The sequence below is a fragment of the Boleophthalmus pectinirostris genome, unplaced genomic scaffold (assembly GCF_026225935.1).
Source record: "Boleophthalmus pectinirostris isolate CB_2022bp ecotype Guang Dong unplaced genomic scaffold, ASM2622593v1 HiC_scaffold_8, whole genome shotgun sequence".
Classification (NCBI taxonomy): Eukaryota; Metazoa; Chordata; class Actinopteri; order Gobiiformes; family Gobiidae; genus Boleophthalmus; species Boleophthalmus pectinirostris.
This window is the reverse complement of record NW_026571515.1, coordinates 19,298,937-19,313,335: the sequence shown is the minus strand read 5'-3', so window position 1 is coordinate 19,313,335 and position 14,399 is coordinate 19,298,937. Positions and strand designations below refer to the sequence as shown.

At 37.3% G+C, this 14,399-nt stretch overlaps 1 protein-coding gene across 1 annotated transcript in view; it reads left to right on the top strand.

The window, feature by feature from the left end:
- Window positions 1-12,626, top strand: part of chchd6a (coiled-coil-helix-coiled-coil-helix domain containing 6a) — a 70,606-nt gene extending 57,980 nt beyond the window's left edge. Inside the window, exon 8 of the mRNA XM_020922441.2 lies at window positions 12,169-12,626. Coding sequence (XP_020778100.1) covers window positions 12,169-12,192 — 24 coding nt within the window. The 3' untranslated portion in view covers window positions 12,193-12,626. The remainder of the gene's footprint in view (window positions 1-12,168) is intronic.
- Window positions 12,627-14,399: the final 1,773 nt, after the last annotated feature.

Genomic DNA, 14,399 nt, shown 5'->3' with positions numbered 1-14,399 from the left:
TTTATACACCAAGAAACTACAAATAATGTAAATTTTATTTTTATTTGACCATGACAACTGTGAACTTCATAAACTACGTCACATTCTTTAACATATTTGATTATGAATTCATTGCTGCAAATTTTGAGTCATCCAGAAAGAAGATACTACTACTAAGCAAGTTAAAACGAAAATAACTAGACTTACTTGTTTCGCTGTCAACCAGACCACGTCGTCAGGGCTAAGTAAGTAAAGTTGTTTTTGTTTTAACTCACTTATAATATGTTACATCATGTCAACAACAGTCGTGAATAATTGTAAAATTGTGACGTTTCTTCTCACAATAATCATAACACAAACAGTTTATATCGTAACGTTAGTTGTCATTTTTTTCTTTTTTTTTTTTTTAAATAATACACAGTTCAAACTACATTTCTTGGACATTTTTGCCTAGGTGCAAGATTCTTTTGAACACTGAGCCTAATATGAAGTTTGGGAAAAGGCAGATGAAGCTGCTGTCAAATGGGAGCAGACAGCAGGTGTGCATGGACAGGATCTGGGTTAAATGGTCGTTCTGGAGAAAGAATCCGCGATGGGCAAAGGCTGAGGAGATGCATGGAGGAGGAAACATGGCAGCCCCCTGGCAGTCATTGCTAATGAAGAAGAATGAGGGGCTATAGCTGCTTGCTGGACCTCTACTGACCATACATACTGCGCTTTTATACTTTTTCACACTTTTCTACAACTTTTGACATGAAAACATTTAAAGTATATAGTTTTCTCTAAACTCTTGGCCTAATTAGAGAAGTGACTGTTTTTATTAAAGCCCCAAACTTTGCTCTGGAGTTCCACACCAAATTAGCCACTCTAATTGGGGCTAAAGTCATGCAGTGTTGCTGTAGTCGCTTTCGAAGTTTGAGATTTTGATTTTTTTCAAATTTGACGTGGCAAAGATCAGATTCTTTGACTCCATGACTGTGCAAAAGTCTTACTGTGACTTGCCACCCACTCCTCCTTTAATATCTTCAATCCTGGTAAAACATTTTAGAAGTAAATTTGTCTTTTGTTCTCTTTTGATGTGTCAGATAAAAAGTGAAGTTCATTTGAGCCATGTAAAGTTATTTCTATCCTCCATGGTTTCTTCCCCGCTCACAGCTAAAGGTCTGTTTGTGCCTCATTAGCTCTGGCTGCCTACGGACAACGGGAAAAAAAAAAAAAAAACAGTCTAGAAAAAAATATAACAAAGGAGATATTTCAGACCTGTTCATTGTTGTACAATCTTGAAAGAAAAACAGTGGTGTACCAGAGAAGAGAAGGACTAATGACCAGAAGATGCATGATTGAAGTTAGTATTATTCAATTCATGCTGTTAAATATTGACTTTGTTTGCACAGCTGCAGGTTCATTTTGTTTACATATAAACTTTCAAACAGGTACCAAGAAATAAAATTTATACTAATGTGAATAATAGACATCATTTTCAGAGTACCCAGGAAAACAGCTTTGAAGAGTTCATAACAGGATTACTGGACATTAAAGTTAGCAATTTACTTAACACATACATCTCTGCCTTGGGCAGCGGTGGTCTGGAGTTCACAATACTATTGTTATAACTGCTTTGCCAGCTTAATTGAGTCCTTCTAAAGTATATGAAAATGGTCTTTGGTGTGGACGTTGCCCACTCTTAAACCCAGCCAAAGATGAACTGAACTCCCTGTATCTAGTCTCATGGAATAGTAAATTGCTACATTGCCAAAATATAAAAAAAATTTGAATGCTGATGAATGATACTAAAATTTCGAAACTCAATTTCAATCTCTCTCTGTACTCTGTACTCAATAATGATTCCAGTGCCAAGACAATAAGACAAAACACTCTTTATTTAGACAGTAGAATGTAATTTTCAACATTAAATTATAGCTCTTTCTTTTATATTAACATGTGTAATCCCCCAGTCATCCAGGTGGGTTCCATAGTAATCCATGGGAGTAGACTAGTCTATATGGTGGTATACTTGTTCTGATAAAGCTCAAATCATTCTAAAACTATTTAGTAAAGGTTCGTGTCTGTCCTGTGAATGAGAATTTTTAGTGTGGATAGTAGCTCATAGGAGTATCTAGTATCGCTTACTAGTTTAATTAACTAATTTTCGATACTTTTGACAACCTTGGTGCTGACGAAATTATTCTCCCATTATGTTGTGAGTTGATTGTTTGCCATTTGAATAGTTACCCGTCACCATTTGTTTTGAGCTTGATTGTTTGTTTGTTTTTTTCCTTTTTACCAGATGCATTTGTACAAGCACTGACTCGAGACGGTGAATTTACGGTTTATGAATGGGAAGCTGAGCAACTGTAAGCTCTTTTTGATTGTCGCGGTAATGTGAGCATTTGTTTTCATTATATTGGGAGGTTAGGCTGCCACTGTTTTACAAATCCACGCAAGACAATGCAGAGATACAAATAAAACATGTCAGGCATGCCGTTTGAGGCTTGATGAAGTGGATGAATTAAAATGAAATGGAAGCACATATTTGGGAGCCACACAGCAGACGTGTACCGAGTGAGTGCAAAGAAATGTACACTTTTGTTTTTAGCTGGTTATAAGAAAAACAACTACCAACAAACCTTATCCATTGATTTTATCTTGAGTACAGTATCATTGCAAGTCGCAAGTCATTGGAATGTTGATTGTCTACAATAATTTAATGTATTGTTAGAAAAGATTGGTGGCAGTGCTTCTTGATTACCTACATGTACCACATACAAACATTACAAAGGCTTGTTGGTTTGAGCATTGTACGAGAGGTGTGGGCTCGTACTCCTAACTGTAAGGAGGTATAAAATAGTTTTGACGAATGTGTGCATGACATAAAACCCGTTCAGATATGTTTTTGATGATTATAATCAGTGGTGGAAGAAGTACTCAATTTTGGTACTTAAGTAAAAGTACACATACTGAAGCAAGTTCAAACTCAAGGATTCAAGTAAAATTTAAAGTATCACAAAAATCTACTTATACGTGTTTAAAAATGTACTTAAAGAGTAAAAAAGTAAAAGCATTTTGCACAGAATTTGAGAGCTGATAAAGATTCAAATGTAGTGATTTGGATGTAGATTTACACTGAATTTCGTTCAATACTAACAATTAAATATATATTTTTTTCTTAGCTGTTTTTATTTTATATTTTTGTTTGCTCAAGCTATGATCTTGATTTAAAAAAAAACAAAAACAAAAAAACAAAAAACTGCTGAGTTTTTAGCAGGTTTCATACAATAATAATACTTTTACTTTTCAGTCCTGTTCAGAAATGTAGTGGAATTGAAGGTACAGATTCCTGGTCTCAAATGTAGTGAAGTAAAAATCAACTTTAAATGTACCCAAGTAAAATACAGATACTTACAGTTTTTACTTAAGTACAGTACTTTACTACTTTTACTTCATTACATTCCACCACCGATTACAGCACGTTAGAAACCTCCAAAAAGTCAGGTTTGCATAATACTCTCTCTTTAAACCTTATTAGGTCCCCCAAATGGACGATTTTCTGGTAGGTTTTGTTGAATAATATTACATGCTTAGGTCTTATAAATGACTCAATCCTAGCCCCTTATATTTCAAATTGCTGAGTTGGAAACCAGAATGTGAAGGCTACAAATAATTACATTACATACATGCTTATGACAAAATTTGACTCCTTTAAGAATAATGTTTACCCTTGTAATTGCAGTGCTTTTGTGTCACAACCATTTTATATTCTATTCACTTTGCAGACTGAAAATGGTTTCACTCTTCAATTTCAATTTACTATGAACTAATGCAGGTAGGTATTGTTCAACAGTTGTGTGTGAACAATGAGTGTCATCTTGTTGACCTTGTAGATTGTTTTTCAGTTGCCAAACCAACAGGCCGTGTGTGTATGTGTAGCACTTGCCGTTTTGTTTATTTTCTTTTTCATCTATCTTTAATGAACCATCTTCATATGTCAGACGTGAGTTCTTCTTTTAACCAACACCTTTCATCTCACCCGCTGTTCACTGCCTCCCATTCTCTTTGTCTCGCTATACTTTTTCTATCTCTCTCCACAGTTGACGTATTGATTCCATTTTCATACACGCAGCAGTTGTTCTCTCCGTCATAAACCATCAAAGCTACCTCTTTTCAAACCGCTATTGATCAACACACAACCGATCACAGCCAATCACCAGCTCTCCTGCTCCTTTGTTGCATTGTGAGCTTGACAAACTTTATTTTTTTAATCTGCCATCGCTGCCGAAATTACAGGCCTGGTACATTTAGGTTTTTAGTGGTTGAATTAGACTTGTCTTGTTCCCTTTTTTCTGTACAGGCACTTAAGTGTTTTGATAAATAGCACAGACTGAAGTCAATTGAAAACTCCAGCTACAAGCTTTAGAAATGTGAGCCACTTTCATTTGCACTCATTATGTGTCCGTGTGAATGCGGGCGCCAACTTTGACAAGTGCAGTTAGGAGCTGACATGTAATGGAGAAGTATGTGGGTTTCACTTGATTTAATTTACTGTTTTCACTTGTATCTCAAATCTGGAACTTGAACTGAAGCCTGTACAGAGACTACATGTTCTATGTGCAATACATAGCCTGAAGAAAATGTCTCCTAGCACTTAAGCTACAACTATTGATCTTTTACTTTATTTAACAACAACTTAAAGAACAAATATAATGTCAAATTCTTGAGTTTTTAACCATGTTAAAACATACCTAGATGTGTACTGTATTTAGCTTCATTCACACTGGTTTCAGCAATTCTTTATAGATAGTCCTTTGCCTCTGAGCCTCCCCCAGATTTCCCAGGACTGTAACGTCATAGATCTCCCTGTGCAGTTTTTAAGTCCATAAATCATCTTCAGGCTCATTTAAAATATTTTGCCTTATTTAAAATCATTTTGCCATCACTAACATGTCTGGACATGTTTCTCATTACACAGTTTCATATTTTTCGCCTTGGTAATTCTCTCTGCTTCCAGTAGATGGCAGGCTGCACCTGAGTATATTGAGCACTGGAGCTGTGAAATGATGTCTGTATTTTAAGTTTGACTAAATCATAAATTTCCAAATTAAAGGCACTCATGTTTAACAGGAGAATAACAACACAATCAGTGCATAATATTTGTTCTTTAAATAGTCATCTTTCTAAAATTGTTTACAGTTATGCACTCCTGTAGTTTGTGGTGAATATTCTGTCCCTGTGCCCGGTGACCACAGCACCGAATGCACCTGCTCCACTTTGAGCCACTTTGTCCACCTCAGAAAACTTTCCGTCCTCTCTCCGGTGATTGCAGAGCCCTAACCTTTGCATCGTCCCTGCCCCTCTCTTTCTGCCCCCATCATTCTCTTTCTTTTGTCGCTCTATATTGCTCGATAGAAAGCCCGGGTTGGCCACAGTTGGCTCTTTTCATGTGCCTAGTGGTCTCCGGCGGCAACCTCACCTCCAAGCTTTCAAACGCTGATGCTTCAGGGTGTGGGGTGCTGGAGGCGAGGCGGCGCTAGATTGGCTCCACTGGTGGGCTTTTTAGGCAGCTTTTGTGGCCCTCACTTGCTGTACTCTGACCTATCCGAGCACCAGGAGCCCTGTCCCCTAGACCCTCTTTCTGCACTCCTCACAGGGGTCCGGATAATTATTCAACACAAACCTCACATTGTACCCTCTTGAAAGCCATCCAGTCTGCAATAAGCACACTTAGTTGTTGTTATTTTTTTCCCGGGGGGCATTTCAATTTGATGCCAATATTCTGGTCAGCATTTCTTTCGGCTGTGACACGCGCTCAGGGAGAGGTTTTGTGTGAGTCGGACCCCCTGTTGGGATAAGAGGGGGCGTCAGCGGGGTGTTGAGGTGGGTCTTTCACCAGCTTTTGTTGTGCCCAAGCAGCCGCAACATTATCGGAACGCTCTACTTTGTCCCACTGCTTCTTTTGTGTCCCGTTGTCAATCCATCTCCCTCTCCTCCTCCTCTTTCTCTTTTTACGTGGAGGGCTGCTGCTGCTTTGTGATTGCTCACCAATTCACACCCAGCAACTCCCGAGCAGATCGATCTCTTTCTTCTTCTCTGGCCTTTTGTAAATAAATAAATAGCATTGTGTTATTGCGTGTTCCCAGGGAGCCGTGTTGACAAGTTCACTTTTATGTGAAACTTTGGAATAGCTTTTTTTAAAGAGTTGTACTACAGTTATTTGCAGTTCTTAGTCTAGCAAAAGAAAAAAAAAAAAAAAACACTTATGGATTTAGTTGTAATAAAAAAGGCTTTACAAACATAATCTTTTGTAACCACACCTTCCAAGAACTTTTCTTGGAATAGCAGTTTATGATACAAGAATAATTTTGATATAGCAACTATGTTTCATACATGGCAACTAACCTGCACTTTTTCAGCAAACAAGGTCCTAATTGCCAAGTAATGAGCTCTACTATACTGCGCGTGGCAATTTACTAATTAACTGAATATTGCCAAGGCTAATTGTGTTAATAAAACTCTCCGTCGCAATTAAGAGAAACATTTCATTTTTGTTAACAAAACTATTAAGTAAAAAAATAACAGCTATGGAAATATGTTTGTTCTGTTGGAGGCCGTTTAATGACCTGCTTACACAACTCAGTTTTGCTTGACACAATGCTGTAGCCCATTAGGCAAAATTTCACAGCTCATTTGAAATGGAAAACTCTGTCTAGACTGACATATATCTGACACTTACAAATCACCAGTAGGAGAAGAGGAATTCAAACAAGGTATCTCATATAATCTACTGCACACAGCATGCAACAGTTCTTTTGCTTTTTTCTTCAAGATGTACATGTATATGACAAATTATAAGAAAGACTAAGAGTTTGTGCAGTCTTTTAAACAGTTGGAGTGGAAGGAAAAGAACACAGCAAGGTCAAGACTGATGGATTTTACTTCTGGCGTTCAAGATTAAAAAAAAAAACATTTTAAAAACTGTTATAAGTGACAGTGGCATTTAGACGTGGCCGGTTCACTGTTAAGTCGCTCACAGTGACTAGTTCAGAAATGAATGCTGTATATCCATTATTTATCAAGCCCATATTATGCTATAGTTTATATACACCCATCACAAACATACCTGGAGTTGTGTTTTATTTCATTCGCACATGTTTAACACACACAAACAAAAACTGTCTGTTCTACCTTGTGATGTCATGTCATAATACAGGAAGTGCTCCATTGTGTTTGTAAACTTCATGCACCTTCACTAGAATCATTTGGATGATTTCAGACCCGGCCTACCTTTATTGAACGGTATAAGGTAGCTATTATAAACCTATGAATGACTACCAATTCATGACATCACAAGGTGGAACAGAGCAAAGTTACTCAAACATGTGTACGAATGAAACAACGCAATGTTTTTGATGAGGTAACAACATTCTAGCATGGCTAAAATGCTGGATGTTTATAAACTTATGTCCGATTACATTTAGAATTTTGAATCAACACATTTTAATCTCTCTAGTTTTAATCTCTCCTCCAGCATTATATCAAACTTCTTTCATATTTATGTAATAATTCTTACACTCTCCCAGCCATGTTTCAAATGTATTTAGTGAATTGGTGCCCAAAATGATCCAGACAGCTGATTTGGCAGGCCGACCTAAAATGGAGCTTGTTAAAAGAGCCAATCTCATCTGTACGTGTTCCCCTGCACTTTCTCCCCATCTCCATCCCTTCATCCCTCAGCGCTGGAGTGGTCAGGCCTATCAACCACAGCGGCTCAGTCTATCACCTGGGAGCCCCAATTGCCTGTCAGTCATCAGATAAAATGGATTTCCAATTGAGTCAAGGCTCCCAAGCTGCGGCAGGCCGAATAGAGAACAGGCAGAGCGGCGCTGCTCCTCTCCGCTCTCAGTACTTGGTGTTTGTTATTTGTTTTTCTCCTACTGTGTCGCCCTCCGCCCCTCCCCTCGGCCGGGCTCATGTGATCCGTATGAAGTGAAAATAGGCTGCTTGTAAAAGCCCACATACCCATGTGCCATCGTGGAGTCAGTGTCAGCGCAGCCAGTGACTGCTTTAATACAGGGTGGACCTCCAATTAGAACAACAGGAGGTCCAGCTATTAGTGAGGAAGCTGCTGAGTCGAAAACACTCATTTTAATGATGAGTAAATACAGTTGGTGGCGTTTTTGCAAAATATTCCTGGTTTTAGTTTGAATTAGAAAAAGTTTGAATTTGGAAAATATTTCTACATCTCAGAATCACCAACTCTTTTTGACAGTTATTCTGTGTGTTTCTTTTAGGCCATCTTTTTAAAAATGTGTCTCTTCTTCATGGAAGGGTCCAGTTTGTTTAATGGTATCATTTGAATTGGAGAGTCCAAAGTAGACTGTGCATATTCTAGACTGCCCTTTGTTCTATCCAGGCCAAGACACACCTGTGAAGTAAACAGGCCATTTATCAACATGCTCATGTCTCTCTCACTCCTGGTGCCAGAGCAAATGTCCAGGTGTTCCAACCCATGTTAGGTTCCAGACCAAACTTTTCCAGACAATATTGGTTTGCAGTTTTTCCTGTTTCTTCTTTTGTCATTTTTGAAAACAATGTGGTGTTATTGGGGAAAGCTCTAACTTCTGTGCGCTTTTGAAAGAAGGCATTAGCTGGATTGTTTGTGACCACAGACTTGAAGAGCAAGAATTCTGGTGATACATTAGTGACCTGCATCATATTTGCTTCACCTCTTCTGCCTGGTCAATAGCAAATATATTCAAATTGAAATGTAAAATGTAAGTACAAATGTCCAGTAGATTGTCTTTATTGGTTGTCATGACAGCAGTAATGGTGGCTCTGAACAAACATTTCAGAAGGCTGGAGCTGAAGGGGGTGGGGGTTTATTGATCATTCGCTAGTCTCTGTGTGGTTTTAATAGTTGGGATTTCACAGTCAGACCATCCTCCTCAGGGCTCACAGCTCATTATATGTCCTATACATGAGAAAAGTGTCACCTTATCTTGCTATCTGCAAAACTGGAACTGTAGCCCTCCAGAAACAGGATCAGTCAGAAGGTTTGATACTAATGAACACCAGTGGAATGGAGAGGAAATCAACACCATGACGGACACATTTTATCCTATACAAGATTATAAACATTAAAAAGAACAGTGTGACAGGACTGGACTTGACTGTTTTGTGTGTGTGATGAGTGTGGGGAGAGGGGTGGGTTTGCAGGAGGATTTTATTTTTATTTTATCTTTTTATTTTGTTTTCATTTTCGTAAAATTTAACTTTGAAAAAGAAAGAAAGAAACAACCAAATGTATTAATGTATGTATTACTATAATAACAGTATACAAAAAAATAATTACTATTCACTATTTAGAAAACCATTTTTTTTCAGCAAGTTAATCATATTGTGAATCCTGTAGTTGTGTTAGCATATTTTACTGAAGAAACATCAAATAATAAACACTGAAGATGGAGGATCTCTTTTAGCGTACACTCTTAAATACTTTTTAGAATACTGTATTGAAACTCAGACACCTGGACTTCACACCTGGCAGGTGAGATGAGATTGTGATGTTGATAAACGCCACAGTTATTTCAAAGTGGGCTCAGGCTGGTTACAATTAAAGCTACTCACAATGGAACAGATGGCCCATGCTTTAAATAGCAAGGGGAATTTATTCTTTTACAGTTTATTCACAGTCTTCTAGTGTATTCTCATCATCTCCTCACTATGGACCCTCCTGCTCACCCACTGCACCAGACTCTATAGGGACAGAGGAGCTCATTGTCCAATAGGCTCCTACAGCTCTGCTCAAACAGTGAGAGATACAGGACTACATTCATACCATACTCCATACAACTGTACAACAAATCAACCTTATGTATTACATTACCGTCTGTCATGTCAATCACTATTTCAGCTTTGCACTTTGTTTCTCTTTACGACCTTTTGTGTATAGCTGAGATATATTCGTATTACTATATTTCTTTATTTTTGTATTTTTACTTATACATTTTATATAATTATGCCATATTTGACATTGGTCTCTTGTTATTTTTGCGACTTATTTTGAATACTTTGAATACTTGAACTTTGATATTATAATATTTGTGATGTGTGAATCACTGTGTCCTAATAATGTCCCTTGTGAATCAGTAAAATTTGTCTAAGTAAGTAAGTTGTCTATATTAATTCATATCAGTTCACATCATAGATCAATCAGATGTTACATTTGTCTTGCCTGTCTCATTAGATAATGTTAATACTACCCCCTGGCTATCATCAAATGAACTGTAGCTCGAAGTCATTCAGTTCAGTATCATTTCAAATAAAGAGGATCGCAACAGTCATTGACGTGGAAGGTCAATCTTTCTGCATTGATTCCTGTAGTGTCCCCTTTCATTACAGTATAGTTCAATAAACCCCTGGATCAATGTCAAGTCACCTACTGTAGTACATTGATTAGCGTCTTAGACTGAAGCATGAAACTATATTAATCTAGATTGGTTATTTTAGGATTAGATGATTGCTACGGTGTTGAGATGTTGGTTGACGTGAATTGGTTTATGAAGTGTTATCACGGTTTGTGAACAAAGAAAATGTCTCATTGGATCAAATGCATGTTTCAGTGCTTTAACCACTCTTTATTGTGCTCTGGTGCATACTGTTGTTTAGAGTATGCAAAAAATGGACAATGAAAGGATAGCTACTTCAGTTAAAAGTGCACTGCGCAGCATTTCTAGTGAACAGTCCACCACCTGTTTGTCTTCATGGAAATATGATTAGTTTGATTAGAATGTTCCACAGTTCAGAGACGAATCCTGCACAGGTTCAACATTTTTGGAGACCTGCACCCTTGCAATATAGCAACGCAACTGCCCGATTACCTGTGATTATATCAAAGTTAAACACGCACCCGTCCGGCCCCGTTAACATTTCACCTGTTACCCATTCATGCCCATGATAAATCACACACAGACTAAAAGCTTTCTAACTGAAGCATCCATCAGAATACAAATTGAAAAGCTACAACTTTAAGAATTATAATCACAAAATGAAATGAAATGGTTACGCTTTCTTCAGTTCGAATACGAATTCACAGACGCAACGCGACTGTCATCACTTCACAGGCATTACGGACCAACCCAGGACCAACCCAGGACTAACCCAGGACTAACCTAGGACTGATTCCAGGACTAAACCAGGACTAAACCAGAACTGAACCAGGACTCACCGTCGAGATGGGCTCGGAGCTGAGCCCGCGTAAACCGTTGGGTGACCACAGGTGAAAGGACCAGCATAGAACTCTGCACCCCACGGAGTAAGCGCAGTCGTCGCCCGATCGTGTTTGTGGACACCCTGCTCCCTGTGCTCTGGGTTCTCTCGAGCTTAAATTGCAACGGTATTTTACTTTTTCATACACTACATTACAATTAAAATCTGTGAAGAGTAAATGGTAGATGGATATGTTTAATGTCATACCATGGAGACAAGTAGGTAGCGAACCCTTCACCAGAAAAGTTACGCAGTGCATCTTTAATCAAAAAAAAAAAAAAAACAATAAAAATGTATGAGAGTCAACATGAATTCTTCTGTTTGTTCAGTACTTCTATGGTGTATTTGAGTATTTGAAATATGTCCTTCACAATAAAAAAAATCATTTATTTTTGTGATTAAATTTTTTAAAGAAACATGCTTTTGTCCGATAACTTAAAAAACATTTTTGTAAAACCCCATTCTGGATTTATTTTCTTTGTTGGTCGCTCAAGGTTTTACTTTGTATGAACTTTTGGATTAATTTAGATGCTAATCAGTGAGGGACTGTGCTAAATTTTTATCTCTGGGTTCTGTAGAGCTACGTTTTAATGTTTGAAGATAAAGTCCGATCAAAAGCACTGCCCAACAGACAGTAAGTCCATTTACCACAGGAACAAAGTAGACCCTATGTGACAGCAAAGTTGAGGGGAGGATCCTCTTGTGCTTCGGTTCCAGCGTTTTAAATCAATGTCCAAACATCCATGCACCTTTGTTGACCTAAGTAACATCATTACTGAAATAATGTCCTCTTTTCTCATCCCTGACCTTTCAGCTGGTCATTTACAGCTTGGAACACAGTCAGTAGCTGCATCTAAGAGCACCACAAAGGTCAATGGGCGGCACCAAAACTCACGTCCATAAACTTTCTGTTTTTCTCTTTTTCAGAACTTGATGGTCAACCATGGATGAAGACAGAAGATGTGATTGTGTGCAGCTATTTTTCATGTATGCACTAAGAAATATTGTAGTGTCATATCTTGGTTTGCTGCTTGGTTTAAAAAAAAAACATATTCAAATGCTCTTACTTTTGCACTGCCATAATATTTTTTTCTGAGATTGTATTGCGTCCACAGCTTTTATTTTGACACACTGACAATGAAGCATTTCAACAGCTATTTCAATAGCTTACATTCAGGGTCAGTCTATATAATACTCAGTTTGCGTCCAATATTTTGCTACTTATTCAACTAATAATGTAGGCTTGGATGAAGAGTAGTTTGAAAAGGAAGTGATTGCGTTTTCTTGCCGTACTGAATATTGGTTTTGTATTTTATAAGCTCAGGTATGTCCTGGCCATGACTCATCCAACATGTCAAGGTAAAAAATAAATGATTTTCTTTGTACTTTATGTGTTCTGTGAAATTTGTCTGTACTAACAAGCCAAACTCAATATGTTTTTACAGTGGGTACATTTAGAGATCAGATAACCCAATAATAGACAGGAAATAAATCTGACTCTTGGTGTAGGATTAACGGTCATATATTACCCTATCTTATAATGTCTCCTCACTAGAAACACACTCAGAGTTTGTTTTGTTTCATTCACACATTTTACACCAAAACCCTGCAGAAGTGGAGTTCTCTGAAATGGAAAACACTCTCTTCCATCTTGACAGATGTCATGTCGTAATACAAGAAGTGCTCCACTATATTTTTAAACTCCGTGCACCTTCACTAGGATAATTTTGATAATTTCAGCCCTGGAATTTTTGGTTTTGCAGAATATTCTTTGTCAAAACCTGCACAGTTTTGAACAGTAAGAACGAAATCAGATTATTCATGTTAGTTGTAACTTTCAGTATTCTGATAACTCCAAATATCAGATAATGATTGCAGGGTTCGTACGCTCATGGAAAAGTTGAGGAATTCAACTGGTTTTGGAAAAGTTATGGAATTTTAGAATACATCTGGGTTGAAAAAAATAAAGCAAAAAGTTTAAGCAAAAAATAAATTGGGGACAGCAGTTTAATTCAAGTGGGTTAGCTGTAAAATAGGTACAGTAGAGTGCATCATTTGCCCAACTTTTTGAAAAAAAAATTGAAAATCAATCTGTATCTAGTATCAATATTTTACACTTGCTAAAGTAAACTTCCGTGAGAAATTTCATAAAATTCTATTGTTTACTGGGTCCACCATCTGAAGTTTAGTGCCTGTGGAAGCCTTAAATCTGAGCTGAAAGACCTGTGTTTCTTTAATCTTTTAAACATCCTTAACCTTTCTGGAAACTTAGGTTTACCAAACCCTGAGCCGTACCTGTCATTGAGACACTATCAGTCTATGATCACTACAGAAAGAACAAACTTTTTGTCTCTTATTTCATCTTTGGCCTTTGTGGATATTGGATAACTATGAAACAAACCACAACATTTGGACAAAATTGTCCAAATCTTAGAAAGATATGGAGATAGAGATATAAAATTGGTACCAAAAGATGCACAATAGCAACATTTATATTCAACTTTCAGTGACACCATGGCCCTACATGCATTATTATTAAAGTTATTTGAGAAAAACTGATTTTTCTGCCAGAGCCTTATGGACACCTTTAGGATGGAACGTAAGAGTCTTGATGGACCCAGTAGATTTTATTCAGTTCAGCTAATATTCCACAGATTTTCTTTTATTTGGTATTGTCACATTTTAAAATTGGGTACAAGTAGTTTTCTGACATCGGAGCAAATGATGCACCTTACTTTACAATTATTATCCATCTCAATCAGCTAATAAAAGCACATAATTGATTGAAACATGTGAATCCAAGGTCGTGGAAACTGTTACGGAGAAATCATGGAAAAGTCATGGAAAACCTTAAGTTAACATCTGTACGAACCCTTGATTAGATTATGGGTGTCCAGGTAAAGCCTGTGTTTAGTATAGCTTTAGTAGTAGCTAATAATTGTTACAAATCTGTTCTTGATATTCTACTTGAAAAATGTTTAGTTTATTTCACCTGTTTGAGCTTGTTCCTTGCTCTTTCATGAATCATACCAATTAATTTTGCAGCTCTGACAGATGATTTTATTGCTGTCATTATTATTACGTTAAGTGTGTGCATTATACAAATAGATTAGACGTTATTTAAATCACACATTACTCAGTTTTGCTTTGCTCACACT